General features: G+C 39.2%; 1 protein-coding gene across 1 annotated transcript in view; it reads right to left on the bottom strand.

Annotated features, from left to right (window-relative positions):
* Positions 1-17682, bottom strand: part of LOC108547175 (transmembrane and TPR repeat-containing protein 1) — a 310690-nt gene that overhangs the window by 46626 nt on the left and 246382 nt on the right. The window contains exon 10 of the mRNA XM_017899583.1: positions 8812-8925. Coding sequence (XP_017755072.1) covers positions 8812-8925 — 114 coding nt within the window. The remainder of the gene's footprint in view (positions 1-8811; positions 8926-17682) is intronic.

Genomic DNA, 17682 nt, shown 5'->3' on the forward strand with positions numbered 1-17682 from the left:
CAACGTGGAATGAATGTCGCGCGCGTGCAACCCAATTCTTTGTCGAGGATGTTGTCGAAACACGGTCGATGGATGCTGTGCTTTTGCCGGATTTAGGAAGTGGGACTGGAAAGGTTAATTAGATGAGCTCCGGAATTGTTTTTGTTGCGTTTCGGGGTGATTAATCACGAGTTGGGTAATTCTGAGAACTTGATTTCGGGAAATTGAAATCGATTCTCTTTGTTATTCTGATTATTAATTGAATATTTTCTTATACTTAAATGCATTTTATGCGAGAACAATTCTGTGGCAGGAAGTCGATATTGGCTTTTATAAATTTATTCATGAAAATGTACATATTAAATTGCCCGAGCGTTTTTTGCATAAACTACGTACCTGGGGCCGGCGATAAAGGGGCTAACGAATAATATTGGAGTGTATTTGGTCTACTTGAATCACAGTGTCTATTATAGTCGTCTGTCATTTCCCACCATTCTTTCTTTTTCACAAAATCGGTGTAGTGTTTGCATAAATCCTTCTCATAGTGGTGTGACGAATGTGCCGATATTTATTTAAGAGTATAGAGTTATTAAGCGTGAAGGAGACGATGCAAATATAAGATTGTTAGGTGTAGACAACTTCTAGAACTTAAATTTTCTGTCACTATTTGAAATAATTGCTACACCCGGTACAATTGCCGCAAAAGCAGCTTCAACTTGTTTTCTAAAAGACGTTAATTAGTAAACCGCTGAAAGAATGTCTCCGAATAAAAATGTAGCCGCTGAAAGCTCGATTCCAGTAGAGAGATTATCATCTACTAAGGATGTACACATTAAACAAGCCATCAAATACATTTCAAACTTTCAGCAAGATTCCGATAATATCTAACATCCACTATCATGAAACTTAACTTGAGTAACGAATTTCATTGTTTCGTAGAACATACATACTCAACGCGCCCTTTCCACCAGAGCGATTCCATTCCACGTTTAATTATCTCCACAGCGCGCGCGACGTGCTAACCCCGCCATCGAAATTCACCGATCGCGCCATCTACGACGCTGTCTTTCAATTAACTGCAATACACACATCCTTTCATTAATAAACATTGCCCTCTCCCTGATAGTGTTTCACGATAGCACAAAAGAACGGCACGATAAAGCTGTGCGAAGATTATGAAAGTGTCGGTCGATTAAAATTCTTCAGCATCACGAAAATTCATCGCGACGACCTTCGACAGCTTTTGTAAAGGTGGCGAACCTCTTCTCCCGATCTCCACGCTACTCCCACACTCTGACCCTTTCCACCACTCGGGTGGTATCCATAGTAATGAGAATGGCCCGCTGTCCCGGAATACAGGCTAAGCTGCATCCATTCGACGCGAGGACTTTTCACAAAGGAAGCGTGTATTCATGAATTCCGTGATTGATCTCGCTTCGTTTCGTCTTCCGTGAAATCGATCAGGACATTGCTGCTCTTTGCACGCAACTGCGAGGCAAACGAAGACGGGGACGGTCAACGATCGAGTTGCCATTAGGGCCAATGAATGGCTCCCAAGGCACTGGTCTAACGATGGTCTTCTTTTTAATAAGATGCACCCGGGAACTGGACATGGAGGAAAACGAGCCTTATCACTGGTCTCTTAGAGATCATTTTGAAGAGCATCTTCGACTAATCGAGAGTCTCTATGGACTACGCGAACGATTTAATGGGGAAATCGCTGCGATTACATTTGTATTTGACCCTCCTTGAATGTAGATCTCTACTAATGCGGCTTTTAAATGCTTTTTCATCCTCTGGATAAAATTCTCCGATTTATAGTCAGCTGGATGTGAATGTGGTGGATAGCAAGGGGAAATTTAGGAATGTTATCGATTTTTAGGCATTTGTCATTGTTTAGATCTAGATCAGTCATTTCTAACATATTTCATCTCGAGGAACATAAACTATTATGATTATTAAAATTGCTATATATCAGTCCGAGGTCATCGATATTTCGATGAAACGAATAATCATGTTTTGAGAAGTCTATACCTAGAAAATTTCTTATCTATTTCACAATGCGGATAAACTTCCTACTGTTGATATATCGATAATGGCTATGAATTTGACCAATTGAAAAATAGCAGTTCTATTCATTTCCCTCGATAAGAGTTAAAGTTTCAAACGTAATTTAAACTTTGCATAATACTTTCACCGTTCATCCATCTCGCAGTAACGACGAAATTTATCATTATTAAATCGCATTAAAACCAAAACTACCAAAGGCTTATCATAATTCATTGCTGCCATCGATGACATTAGTGTCAATATTGAATTGACGTGAGGCGCGTTCATTGTTTAAACATTTGTGGGACAGAAGTGACATCGGTCCTCGACACATATCACAGATAACATCGCGTTTGATCACTGATAACCTTCGCATACGAAACTCCTCATCCATTCCATCTTTCTTTCCCGTTGAACGAAAAGTCAGGACGGAAGCGAACAGCGACGTTCATTATATCCTGACTAGTGAGCCCCTCGATTTTATTTCGAACTCCCATTTCCGTTTCCTGGTCGCAACAAACATATTTGCTTTCTGCCTTTTTCATTCCGTTTCGCCGTTCCAGTTTATCCTCCTCTTTTCTTCCCTTTTGTACACATACAAATATACGTTGTTCTCCAATTAAAATTATTCGTTAGACAAATATTATTCCTCTGTTTGATCACGCTTTGCTCTTTGAAACACCTAGTTCTCTTTCCTTTTATCCACAGAACCAGTCGCAAAGTATCATGTTTGCTCTTCCTGCATTTCCGTTTTCTTCGTTTTTCCTTTAACATGCATGCTCTGCTTCGCATGCAGGTGCCACTGATTAGAAATAAGTATCAAGGGATTTGCTGAGCTTCAATTTTTTGTCAATCCGTGTAATATCTATGGCGAACTTAGCATTTGTTCGTTAATTAATGATTAACGAGGGTTAAATTTAAGTTACGGGCTAATAAATCAACGCTCTGCAACTTAAGGAGACCTCATTTTGCGAATTTACCATTGGGTTTGTTCGTGTAGAGTTTTATATAATACTTTGGTGTATATTGTGTGTAAATACTTATTTCCAATGTGTTCTCCTTCCAGTTCTACCAATAGAGCAAATAACGCTGTACTTGTACAAGTTCTCATTTTATCTGAAAAGTTATTTCATGTATTTTACGAAAATCAACAATGAAATGCGCAAGCTACAAGTACGTACACAAGTACACGAGGCTCCGGCTGAAACCACAATCGATATATTAGAGAAAATGAGCCACGGGTTCTACACCACAGGTATCGTCGAGATATCAAGTGGTTCCCGGGGAATTCTTTCGCCTGTTACGTTTTCGCGTGCATTCAGCGCTGGTGCACACGGCGGCACGCGTGGATGCACGCCGCAAACCGACCCTTCATCGCGCCGTCATGCTTGAATTATTTAATTGGATTCTGCATTTTAGTGCGCCTGTAAACGGTGTACACCTCGCGCACGGATTAATTTTGCTTACCGGTCCTGAATGCGGAGAAACACGGAACGAGGGTGCAGCTCCAGAAATTCACGATTCGTTGCGCATCCGGCCTTCACCGTGCCTCTCGTTTGTGTAAAAATCCGACGAATTCGCTGCTGTCGAAGGTTCGTAGATCTGATCGAGCCATCGCGAGTTTTCTCTCTCACGTGTGACTCGTTTTGCATTCCGATGAAATATAATCCTCTACTTTAGAAGCTTTTTTCAAGAGATAGCAAGTCGGATCTTTGTTGTCATAATCATATTATATGTCATTCGTATATTATTTATGAATCAACGATAATAGGCATTTAAAAAAATTTCTTACAGATACGATACCAAACTGAGAGTTAGGTATGAAGTGGTTAAAATGTTCGTGGCTGCGGATGAGGCCACGCGTAGCCAGAGGGCAGGAGAGTAGAAGGGAGATGAGATCGATGATCTGCATAAATGAATCAATGATCGATTTTTACCCCGAGTTTGGAACGTTAAACAGTATATAGAATTGTACAGAGGAGAATGCATATTTTCTTTCGTTTATATTTTTCATGATGTCTATGTACACGAACTTGCACTAATTTGTCATTTATTGATTGGTTTTCAAAATACTTCGAAGTGAAATTGTATTTATGCGACAGGACGAACTGTTGACGTATCCTGATATGAATTAATATCAATACGGATAAAATTAATATTCATTTCAAGACCTTTGATAATATTTATTAATTACATAGCTCAAAAAGAATTCACGTATTTTTTTCGAAATGACTGTACGCTCTTCGAAGGTATCAAAGCGCCATGAAACGTTTAATATTCGTTCCATTTCCGTATTCCAATGTACCTTAATAAGTAATTTTGACTTTCCATTAACATAAGTTTGCAAATTAATATTTCAAGCTCTGAACAAGCAGTAATAACAGATTTCACGTGAAATTGTATTTCCAGATAATTTATTTTCCCGTATTCTCAAGGTTACCCGCGACATTCGTCATATTTATGGTGCAATTGTGCACCGGATGTAACAATGAGACAAAAGCAGAGTGCGTTTTCTGTTTAAACGGTATTAATGAAGAACACGATCGACAGAGAGATGGAAATTCATTCGATGACGATTCGGTTTATTACTCGATCAAAGTTAATAAACAAAGGACTCGGAAAGGTTTCTCGAATGCATTGCTAACACCTGATTTCACAGTTAGTACTGATTGATATCACAAAAGACCGCGTGTATTCAGTTTATCTGGGATTGAAATAAATTTTCAATCATTTCTATTCATCCGTAACTCCTTGATGAGTCGGCAGTGGGATGTATTATCATACCTATTACAACTTTTAATTAGTAGCCAATAATGGAAGATGAGCCATTAAATGTGTAATGGTATTCAGTCATGTTCATTTGTAGATATGTATACGGTCCTTTGTAATAACAAGCTATAGCAACGAAAGAGGTAGAGGGGTTCGATTAATAAGGTACTGTTAATTAATCTGATAATACTTCGGTTAATTGGTTAATCCGTGTAGAGTGAATTTCACAGTGCCTTTCAAATCCTTCAAGCCATTATAATACAAGCACTATAGATACAAATCATTGCATTATGCTCGTACGTTGTTCATTCGTATGCCGAATTTTACGACAGTCCGTTTTATAGGTTTGACTAGTCAATAATTATGAAACTTGTACCTCAATGCACATGGCTATTGCTCTATTCATCGTGTATTCAATGATGCACTACAATCCTGGTATTACAAAGGTTTCAAAATTTGCTGTAAAGTTATTTTGTACTAAGCAACATCTTCATGTAAGCAGAATATTGAATTACGTTAAGAATCTAAAAGTTATCCAAATCTTCTGCTCTAGAGGTTACTAATACCTGGAATCCACCTACGAGTTCCATATGGCCAACCTCTAGTATACAAATTGTAGACTACAAGTTATACCACATGCTACCAATCAAAATCTCATACTATAACTCCGAGCATCAAAGTCAAAAATAAAACAGTTAGTTGGCAAAACAGTCATGAAACATGACACTGAGAACTCATTATCTATTCTGCTGCTCGAAATAGGATGTACACTAATAAAGATAAGACCTAGAGGAATATTTGTCCAAGAGGAAAGTGATTTTCTCGTGAAAGTTCACGTTGTAGCAATGCCGTGACATGAGCAGCGCTGGCGGAAAAGGAGCAGGGTGATGGTCTGGTTCGCCCAGTGAGGAAGAATGCGGTAGAATCGGTTCATTGAGGCGGCGACTTCAAAAGGATTCGCGCGACGGCGAAGTGGAATTTTCATTATCGGAATACCAGTCACTGTCAGTAAACCTTTTACTGCTTTGATAAGCGTGGTCGAGCCACACTGAAAGGGGACGCGAGAACCAGAAGGGAGATGATAGAAAAAGAGACAGCGAACCCGTGGTTGTGAACCCGTCTTGTCTTGCTTTTCATCCCGAATGACTTTGGACCAGGAGGGCTTGCTTGGTCGACGACTCTTCGTCTTTCGAACGTTTATCTAGATTAGCCTTTGTTTAGGAACGACTGCAAAGGCGGTGAATTCAAATTGTCGTGTAGAGTGAATCGTACAGCGATTGCTTGCACAAAGAGTGACTTCATCCCTGTTACTCTTCAACCTTTTGTTCTTACAGGGCTTATATAGACTTTGACTAGACCGTTGATTTACACTCATGCAGATTATCTCAGTGATTTATATGATATATGTATTAAAACATGCAATTTGTGTGTATTTGTGCTCGTTAATTTTAATCTCTTTGACATTTCAATGATAAAAAACTTGATGCAAGATACAGTCATCTATCCTCTTTTTCGAATGACTGATTTTCGAATCTTTCATCCCTATGCCCACGACTCCCGGAAGCCCTATATACCCGGAACTGTTCCGTCTAGGACTGCGGCTGCTTTCGAGCGATTCGGTTTAATGCAAATAAAAGTGGCCAACCGCAAGCCACGAAGGGAAGTTACTCGTAGCTCCACGGGGAAAAGGGAGCCCTGCTGGTTAGAAGGGACGATGCCAGTTGATGGCATGCTTCGTGAGTCTCTGATGGAAAAATTGAAAACCGTGTATATGCACTGTTGCTCGAGGAGATATGGGACAAGTCGTAAATTTGACCGGGTGTTAAATATGCATGTTCTCGTGTCTCTAGAGAAACGGGTTAAAGGTGAATTGGCAAACCAGGAATCGAGGGTTATTTAGAGTTACAAGAAGAGTTGTAACTCTGGTATCTTTTTATTAGCCCTGCTTAGAAGTATATTTTGGCTGATTTCAGGTTACATTTGGATCTTTCTATGTTTTTCTATTATTCACCTAATTTTATTAATTTTAATTTGCAGGAATGAAAATCATTTTTTAGTTATATAAATAACTAAATATAGACTAAATATAAAAATATCGTCTGGGTTCCAATCGATGTCATTATGTTTAAAGCCAACGTATTGAATCACATTCTGAATAATTCTATTACTTATTGTTCTACCTTACTGCACAGATTGTTACTGGAGCGTCTTGCAATTGGAAGCAGCAGGACTTGCTTCTTAGAGAACTTTTTGTAGAAGAGATAAGTATCTAAAACAATTCAGTTAATACCACAGAGGCTAGGAAACGTATTTTATTCTTGTTACTGGGAAAAAATTTAAAAATGAGTTTACTATAATCCTAATTAATTGGCCTTCGATATTTAGTAATATATATCAATTCTATTATATTTTCATGAAAAATCTCAGTATTAAGTCAAACGTTGTAATTGTTTCCTTAATCTTGAATATTATAGGTAACATTATATCAATGTTTAAGAAATCATTTCAAAAAATATATAATGCATTCAGAGATATAAATTGTTAGAAAAGAATCTAATTCCTTACATTTATAAAATGAGGTTTCTCCAAAGGGTTGCCTGTATTTGGAAGATTATGTTATTCGTTAGTACGTTAGTCTTCCTCTAAGTCTAGCGCTTTAAACAACCTCTATGTGCGAGCCGAATGCGTTCCTGCGCTAGATTTCAATTCCTCAAATTAATTTGTGCGATGTTCCCGAGTAAGATGCATAAGAGCGCAACCTTAACTTTAAGTTTTACTTGAAAGATATACTTCCGAACTAATTAAGAGCTAAGACCAAATTACGAAGAAACATCAGCTGCGTTGGAAGTTTGCTCCATACTACACTTGAAAATCTGTTATCCCATCTTTTTATATATAAATGACATAGAAATTCTGCTTAAACATGGAGGTACTCATATACTTGCAATTTTAATACCTCCACAGTCAGTATTTTAAAAAAATGAACGTGAATTTATTTAAACAATATACTCGTTTTTCTAGTAATCGTGGCTAAATATTTCTGTCAAAAGTTCTCTTTTATCATGAGGTAAACAGAAATTATATTCAATCGCATTGCACGTCACGTTTAATACAAAACATTATAGGAAGTATATTCTATACAATTACATCAATGCATTCAGTAATGTAAATTGAAGCAGATTATACGAAATAAAGAGAAAGGTAACTTCGCTTCAACATTTTTGATAATCTGTTTATCAGAAAATGAGGTTATAAAAATATAGGAAAAGTTAATTTCAATATGAAGAATATAAAAGAAGGAAATATTCAAATATTTGAGTAACAACTTCAAGCTAGAACTAATATTTTATCACCAATAATATAGTCGAAATAGAAAATTATTAAATATTAATAATTTCCAGAATGTAAGCAATATTATAGTACAAAATAGTTTTCCTCACAATGTTAGTGATATCACAAGTAAGACTGATACTTAATTCCTTTCCATAATTCTTCTCTACTCTAAAAATAATTTCAGAAAACCACGTATCAGGCAATTAATCTATATAGAATACTCGTGGCGCATGCTGTAGTCATACATAGTATACGCATACACACAGAGATCCTGCCGATCAACTATAGCCTCCTGTAATGTGCATAGAACGCTTTGTCATAGGCGATAATAGTCAATAGTCGTATATATCATACGAAAATCGTTTCGTGTTAAACGCCTACGTATAATCGCGAACCGTGGAATACAGTGGTTATTTCGTACTGAATCAGTCTATCCGTCAGTGATAAACACACACTGGTCGCTTCGACGCGAGCTGTTGCACTCGCTCGTAGTAAACAAAGATGGCGAATGTCACGTCACGGCCGCGGCGTAGTTACAACAAACGTTACGACGAATATCACGAGCGACTACAATCGCAAAACTATCAGTAGTCCGGCTTTAATATTCACACGAAGAGTCGCGCTATCGAAACAACTCCGTCGACGATAAAATATGAAATATAATTTACTGAAGGTACTCACCAAAGGGCCAATTGGTAATGCAGGATCGCACGATTCGGTTGCGACGTGTCTCGTAGGAAGTTGGCGAAGTTGTAATGCATCTTGGCGTTGTGGGGAAGAGACCGCAAACCCGCCCTGTAAATAACGCGATTTGTGGTTACGCACGAGGCACGCCATGTCGACTTCGACGCGAGCTACCACTCTGCGCGGCACGCGTTTACGTTCGGTATCGCTCGCGCTCGGGCCACTTCGGCAACCTTCGCCGATGCTCGCTCGGGCCACCTCGGCAACTATCGCCGATGCTCGCGCGCGTACACGAGGAAGCGGCCCGCGTCAACCTTGCCGAAATTATGCCGCGATTTATGAATTACGGAGCCGCTCAGCGAATGAACATTTTCTCGTTGCTCTTTGCTTTCTGGTTCTTTGACCTGGATTTTTCTTTTCAGGTCAAATGTTACCATTTTGCAGGCGAATTTAATGTACGATACATAGCTTATGGCTAGTCCAACGATATAAATTTTGTTCTTTATTTTACTTTTACTATTATAATATGAATTTTAAAGAATGTGTTGTATTGTAGAGGGTAATAGTTTACCGTCTTTTATTGGAATAATGAAAAGTATTCGTTTTAAATTCAATTTATTCATAGACTTTTGAAGTATTGCAAATAGGTTAGTCGCAAATATGGAAGGCTTTCTGAATATACCATGTATTGAAGAAATTACATGCTTAGTAGCGATTTGATTATAAAAAGATTTTGCAAACCATTTGTTTCCAGTGCTGTTTGACACGTGAATTATTTGAACATTAAACTACTATTCGTAATATTCGAAGCTAGATATAAGTTGGGTTAAAAGAAAGGAATACGTGAATTTCAAATTACTGAACACATTTTAATTTCTGCCACACGAAACAAAGGAAAGAAGGACTAATATTATTTAAAAATTTTATTAACACTGCGTTGAAGAATTAATTAATAAATTCTCTTTACCTTTTACATATATTGATTAATACGTTGTGCTTTATCATATGACGTTTTCGGTATTTTTCATGAATGTAAGTCCTTACATTTCTCTACAGATATGGAATGCTGTCATAGGGCATAATCCACAATAAAGATTCTCGCTATAAATCAATAATATTTGCCAGCTCTTGTCCGTAACAATAATTCAGCGATTATACCAGTGACTTTTATTTTTTAACGATCTCTTCGGTACTAAATATTCTTTATCACAATTGTAACTTTGGACACCATAAAACTGAACATCCATTACCGTGAGACCTCATATTCTTACATTTTTACAACCTTCCAGGTAATTTCTTCGTTGCGGTAATAAAGTACCGTCGGCTCACCATAAAGCACAGAGATTTTCTTTTCAAAAATTCGGTCGGAAAACGTTCTGGACGAATTTTTTTAAACATTCATAAATTCCCCGAGTGTTTCACGAATAACGATACATCCTCTGCTGCCTTCCCCTCGCCTCTCTCATCGCAAAGGATACCATTTCGACCAAAATCTCTTTGTTCACGCGGCTTCAGTCCGAAATTCTGTTAGTCCCATTTACGATCGCGTGGAAAAGAAATCGTACGTCAATTTTGCATCATCGTCATTGGCAAACATTCAATGATTCCACTCTGTTCGGCCATTGTATTCCGTTCTATTATCGACGGGCTCGTTATCAGCTGGGTGTTATTACAGCTTCCTCGTATGGCAAAAGATAACATTCTCATCACTATTTAAGAATTTGTGCGTAACTAACCAAAAAATGAAGTGAGACGCCGCGCGATTTTTCTTTAAATACTGTCTTTTACCGTTTCGTTATCAAAGATAACCATAGTCAGTCACTATTTCGTGCTGATTAATAACTTTGTTGTTACTATAATTCAACAGCCTCCCGAATGTCATTATGACATTTATCTGTTTATACTTCGTTCTACAATCTGTCATAGAAATATTCTCATACAGAAACTAATTATTCAATTTGCCTTTTCCACACTTTCATTAGTTCATACCTAACATCTGTATTAAATATATTCTGTAGTATATTCTCATGATGAAATCCTTATATTAAAGAAATCAATATATATACCATATATTTTACTATGAAAATGAAATTACGAGTGAGAATATTTTTGGAACAGACTGTATACTAGTCTGAAGTAACTTCTAGGTTGTAGATTCGAGGCTCAACTGTCCTGTATAGTGATATGCTGGTGGCTAACTGTGCCATAGAGGAAAGGCAAAGGGGGCTCTACAAACCTGAGCAGAGTTTCTCTAGACGTCCAGTCTCTGTTTCGAAGCACCGTCTTGTAGCATCCTAAGAGTAGAAGCAGAACGATCCCAGTCGTGATCAAATTTCTTCTGCGAGGAATGGCCGTCCAGCTGATTTGCATCCCATACACGACCAGGAGGATCCATCCGACACTGCAAACGTTCATTCTTCATTTTCTATTTCAATCAACCTAATTATGTAGCTATGTCGGCGGTCTCTCAGCTTTTACGGTACACAGTGTCGTGATTTGAAATTTAGCAAGTATGGCAATGTTCGAGAGTATGTGATAGGTAATGCTATTGTGCATGGTCACAGTAGTAGACATTAAGAAGGATTAGAGCAGTGTTATGGAGACATTTGGTCTCTAGACAGCACCGGTGTTACTAAATATGAGAAAACACTATTACCGTGCAACCAAACTTCCACAATACCAATTACGACAAAAGTAACGAAATCGTATTAGTACAAAATTAAGCTTGAGCAGTTCTACATTTGCTGAATGCAAGGAAACGTTGCAACGAAGCCATTCGTGTGGTATACTGAGTTAATTCGATATAAAGATTTCATCTTTATTATAATTTGACTTTATTATACATTTAAAGAATTGCACTAATATTTGATAAGCATGATTAAAAAATTTCATTCTAAGATGTACATAGACAAATAGAAATAGTAATCAATAATGTCTAATAATCGCTGACATTGTTTTGATATTTGCTTAAACGAAGGCATACACGAATGTTAAATGTAATATTCCAATATATTATAATTCAAGACATTTAAACGTATGGAAATATAATTTTCAGGAAATATCAGTTATTGTATTACCGGTGATTAAATTTCTTGTATTTTCCTTTAAATTCTTTTAGTATTTCTTCCAATCGTGATTAATTGCTCACAGAATGACAAATGAAGTCAAGTCCACAGTTACTTGGAGATTTAGCTACTTTCTAAAATTGTTAATTACCTGGGCATGTAGAGTACACGTTCCGCGACGACGAATCCAACGGTAATAAAAAGATTGGATGCGGGCAGGAACGGCAGTACCAGGAACATCCAACCAAGAAGAAGAGGCGGGTGCCTCTGTTGCTGAAAATGAAACACAAGTTGCTGCTTTAGACGACGTGAAAAGCGTTCCAACCTCGAGACGAAATTGCACCGTGTTCCCGCGGAATGTTATGTCAGCCACTAACCGCGTATTAAATAAGCTTTCTACGAGCGAAGAACGCAAAGCTCGCGTTCCTCCGTTGTTTTCTTCGTTTCTCCATTGCGAACGATCGAAACCGTGTCATGTACGCGTCAGCGACGTTTCGAGTGTCTTCTGTGTGGTGCATGTCATGCTAACCACAGCACTGAACTCTCTGTCTACTCAAAGTGGTATATAACACATTAAATGCCATTGGGGCTACGAAATTTATTTAAATGACAGCACGGGTATTCATGAAAATATTTTACCACTTGAGTAACTTTTACTCAGTCAGTCTCCTACAGTGTATCTCTGTAGCCAATAATTTATTGCATTCTTCAAGTATTAGAGCATCAGGGTAAATGTTTGTTGAAAATATATTTCGAGATATTTTCTGCTTTATTGGTATTTAATTTTATTTAAGACAAACTGCGTACTTAATTTAACTGAGTAATTCCGTACTCGACTATATTAATGACTTCTCAAGTTTTAGTTGCATTTTTAATTTAATAATGCTATTTATAGAAGTGACGAATTTTGTTTTGCGACATTAATATATAGGATGTTTCATTAACTCTGTCAATTTTAAATATCTTTATTATTACAAATGATAAGCAAAAATATTTTGCAAGGAAATTGTGTGGTTGGATGAATATATATATGATATACAGGCAGTGACATCTTCGCTTTTGCTGGTTTGGCTAGGTTTGGTTAGGTTAGGTTAGGTTAGGTTAGGTTAGCTTATTAGGTTTATTTCCTATACTTCTATTTGCTAATAGAAAGGTTCACCTGCTTTCTTCTTAAATGGAATATTCCCTCTTTTATACCGAGATTCGGTAGAATAGCGAATGTGATGCAAGAATTTCTGCTTCCGCCGTTCAATTTCATCCATTTCACTGAAGCGTCGAATATAGTGCAAATTGGATACAGTTTGTTGGACATCCTGCGTAGTTGTTTGCGAAGATTCGGTGAAAAAGTAATACCAGGATGTTTAATTCCTTGTTTGCCGGGTATCCGTGCTAATACGACTCATTTGCGATAATAAAATGCCACTTGATGTTTTCCACACATCCAATGGCTTGTTAAGGTTGATAAATATTTGGACAAATGTCGCGACAATTTTTGGATATTAAAGAGGAAGAAGCGAATAAAATGAAACCGCAAGATTCGATATGGCAGGGCAGCGGTTCAACGAACGAAGAGTCCAGCATTGGATTCAACGATTCGATCGAACGTTCCTTTCCTCTCCGCGATCACTACAGGCGAAATTTGTTTTCCTGGCCCCTGGCTTTCCCGTTCCTTCAAATTTGGAATTTTATGCATGACTCGAGACCACCGTTCAACTCAACGAATGGGACCGTAGACGGTTACCATTTGGACATGCAAGAGGATGTTACACTGGAAATCTTGATGGACCTACTAGATAGCCAAGTAAAAATTTACAATTTCTATTATTATCTCCGGAAGAAGCCAACGTTGAAAACATAACCTCCTTTTTCGGAATAATATGGTCCTCATTCGTTGAAAATTATCAAGTACCATACTTCGTTTACATGTACAGATCCACGATATAATCACTATCCCTAGGATAACACAGAAAGATGATGGCACAGATCCAGAGCATGGGTTTCGAATTTTGTGTACAAAGTTTAAATTGAAAATGTATAAGACAGTGCCCAATTTATTCCATGTTACTGTCTTTCTTATAACAAGAATCATAAATTAACAAAGTTTAAATTATTTAAATATACTAACTACATATTCTACGTTCCTCCTTTTCGCTCATCAGCAACCGTTAGGGTTAGGTATATCTCGTGTGGCCCAAAACAACTGGTCCCCTTTCAACGTGGGGCAAGAAAGCTAGAGGGGTGCAGACTTTGAGACTGACCTCGGTAATCCGACCTGTTGTTAGGTTCCATATGGACTGCCAATGTGGAATAGGAGACATGTATCTATATCTATCACAGTCGAAGACGAAGGAATAACAACTTCCAGAAAATCCATGCGGACACTGTGCGAACAACATCGAGCAATGCGACTAAGCGATGCACATGGCTCTGGAACAACATTCGCCAGTATTCGATGGACTCATCCCGGCCAGACTGTTTGCACAATTGCCGGCGGAGTATATAATCGACGTATCAGCAACAACGAATAATAGTGTCTGCGGATTATCAAGAAGATGAAGACACCGTTGATCCTTTCGTCCTTCTTTCTGCACTGGGCTATCGTTTCGGCGGGTGTTCGGAGAGATACGGCCAGCGGGCGAATCGTGGAACAGAATGGCTCGCTAAGACGGAGAAACCTCGTCGAGGACGAGGCAATTCTGGACAACGTTCAACGAACGAGCAGCACTCTGCAGAATGGACGACAGAAATCATGCGCCCACGAGGCTGAATTAACCCGGCGAGAAGTGGGATCAGTGGAAAAAAAGGCCTCGAGCGGCACTGATTGGGGAGGGTTGTTCCTTCGCGAGCAGGTATGTTTGGACCGCCGATGTGGATGATCAAAAGGATCGTCGACGTCCAACATGACAGCGTTTTATTCCCATTCGGTTTATCGGATCTCTCGAAAAGTAGATCTTTGAAGTGACGAATTAACGAATAGAATTTTTCCTTTTTCTCCTTTCTGAATTCTTTCCAATCCTCTCGTGACGTCTTAAATGCCTTTCATTTCCTTTCGGGACCTAGATTCGACTTTTAAATCGTAAGAAATCCACGTTGATTAATTATGCTTAACGCATGGAGCGTTTTCTTCCTTCTTTACCTTTTTAAGAAGTTGTTAATCTCCTTGTGACATTTTTCATGCTTGAAGTATTAATATTTCTTTTTTCTTCTAGGATCTGAGCTTTTTTCGTTTGCTCCTTTTTCAGTCCTCGTTTAATCTCTTTGTTTCGTGTATTGATATTTCTTTTGGTGCCTGGATACGATTTTTATATTCTGAGAAACACCACGTTTTAACAGCATATTAATTAGTGTACACGTTTACGGTGAGCTCGTGAAACTTACTTGATATCTCTATTTCTTTGTCGGTAATGTATCCGTATTTAGAGTGGATTTATGATTTGAAAACTTGAATTTTGTGCGACACATCTTTCCCCTTCGATTTTTATTTTCAGACCAATGAAATGTCCGTTCCTTCGAGCTTAAGTGTGAAATGAAACTGCATTTACTTATCGCGTAAACAAAGCGGAATATTCTTACAATTTGCACTCCGATAATGATTTCAAGGCTTTCCAAGATCTTCGCAATTTACACCAATCCTTCTCCAAATACAGAAACCCAAGGAACAAACTAGCGACCTCCCACCTTTGATCTCCATGCTGACATCGAGACACAAAGACTCGGTCTCCGTTCGCAAAGCGCAACTTCACGATCGGCGTCGAAGATCATTAGGCCAATACTCGAATTCGGATTACGCCTGGACGATCGATGGCTCGAACGACGAAGCAGAGGTTCGCAAGATCCTGGCGAACGCTAAAGCTCAACTAAGCACAGGGACATCGGACAGCATGGGAATCTTTCAGGACAACTCGTTTGGCAACGACTGGCTCTCCTTCGTGTTACCCACCAGATCAGGCAGCTTCACCGATATGCTCTTCAATTCTGAAAGTGAGGGCTATGATTGGGATACGGGCGATTTCGACGTAAACACAAATTGGATGAACAGCGAGCACCTATCGAACGCGAAAGATACCGTAAACTATAACGAGGCTATAGAGGCAAGTAAGAAAGATAGCCTGGGAGACTACAAGTCCTCCCACTCGAAGTGGAACATGGGATTGAACCAGGAATATTTGGGTCAACTGAGAACAGAGACCTCTTGGAGCAGCAGAGACGAGTCGAGGCAGACAGAGGCTGAGCCTGCTAGGAAGAACGTAATAGCCCCGGAGTTTCGCCCAAACGAGGCAGGAAAAAGTGGCTCTAACGCGATCAGAGACCATAACCAGTGGGATGAAGGACGCTTAATCAAAAGTGACGAAGGCAGAAATGGAAAGGAAGATTATCGTGACATAAAAGTCAACGTGAAGAATGGGGAAACATTATTCGGTGATAGTCGGATCGATAACTCAATGATAGTGGGGAGTGATAAACCGTCGACTGGAGAGCTACCTGTGAAAATACCTGAAGCACACAATGAAGCGCGCCAGAATAAACAACTTTCGAACAATAAATCGCTTTTCATTTCGGATCCGCTTGCTTTGCTACCGAAGTTGGAGGGTGTAGGAAGGCACGGGAAAAAGAGCGAAGAGTCGACGGCTCATGAATCAACTCCGAGGAAGGTACATGAAGGTTTGCAGGACAGGAACCCGGTCGATAACATAGTACATCGAAACACGAAGGAATCGTATCTGGGTCGAAAATCGACCAACGATGAATCGAGTACTGATAATGCCATCGATGATTCACCACGAGAGATTGCGATAACTCGTGACAGGAAGACGTCGTCCATTGAGAAAGGAGCGAGCTCACAAGAGGTGGAAGATCAGGGTACATTGGGACTGTTCAAGTTAATAGGCGAATTGTCGAAATTGAGGGAAGAGTTAAACACAGGTTTCGACGAAAACAACAGGAATCACCTGTTAAGTTCCTCGGAACGCGATGCTCGACAGGGTGCCCACGAGGAGCGTGATAAATACGATGGCGCAGCTGAAACGTCAGAGCGTCTCGACATGGGCGAACATGGTCGCGAGAACGTACACGATGAAAGAGAAGAACAGGAGAAATCTGTGAATGGCCATTACGTTTCGTTGGGTGACTATAATTACCCGGTGAGTGTTGGTGAAGACGTGAAATACGATTGGTCAGTTGCAAATGCGAGACAGAAGACAGTGACTGTTCCAAACTTGACTGTTCCAAACTTGAAAGAAGAACAACCTCGTGTGGGAAAATGGAGAGGGATGCAGGATTCTGAGAGAAAGGTATGTAAAGAGCATAATAAACATAAAATTAAGAAAATGGAATTTAAAGTTTGTCCAATTTTAAGGTGACCAGTTTAGAGAGTGTGGGAGCCAAAGAGGTCCGCTCAGAGGGGAAGGCCGAACAGCAAGAGCCTGTGAAGGAGGCAGAGGTGTCCGTGCTTGAAGTAGAGAACGAAATAGAAAACAGTCGGGTGAACGATGCAAATAGACACAAGTCTGGATCAGTAAACGCCGTAGAACGGATTTCTGGGATAGGAAGCAAAGGCAGAGGGAAATATGACGTGTCAGACAGGATAGAAACAAAGTCCATAATGGAGCATTGGCGAGGAACAGGAATCGAGTTGCAGGGCACGAATGAGGGAAATAGATTGAAATTGAAGGATCTGAAAGGGAAAAAGTTTGATCCGGAAGTTGCAGTGGGGAGGTTTGAAGCAGAAAGTTTAGGTACAAAGGACGCAAAGAGAAACAAATTTAGGTCACTGAATATGGAGAGAAAGAAATTCGAGTGGGAC

This window comes from Eufriesea mexicana, unplaced genomic scaffold, assembly GCF_001483705.2.
Source record: "Eufriesea mexicana isolate 0111107269 unplaced genomic scaffold, ASM148370v2 scaffold474474840, whole genome shotgun sequence".
Lineage (NCBI taxonomy): Eukaryota > Metazoa > Arthropoda > Insecta > Hymenoptera > Apidae > Eufriesea > Eufriesea mexicana.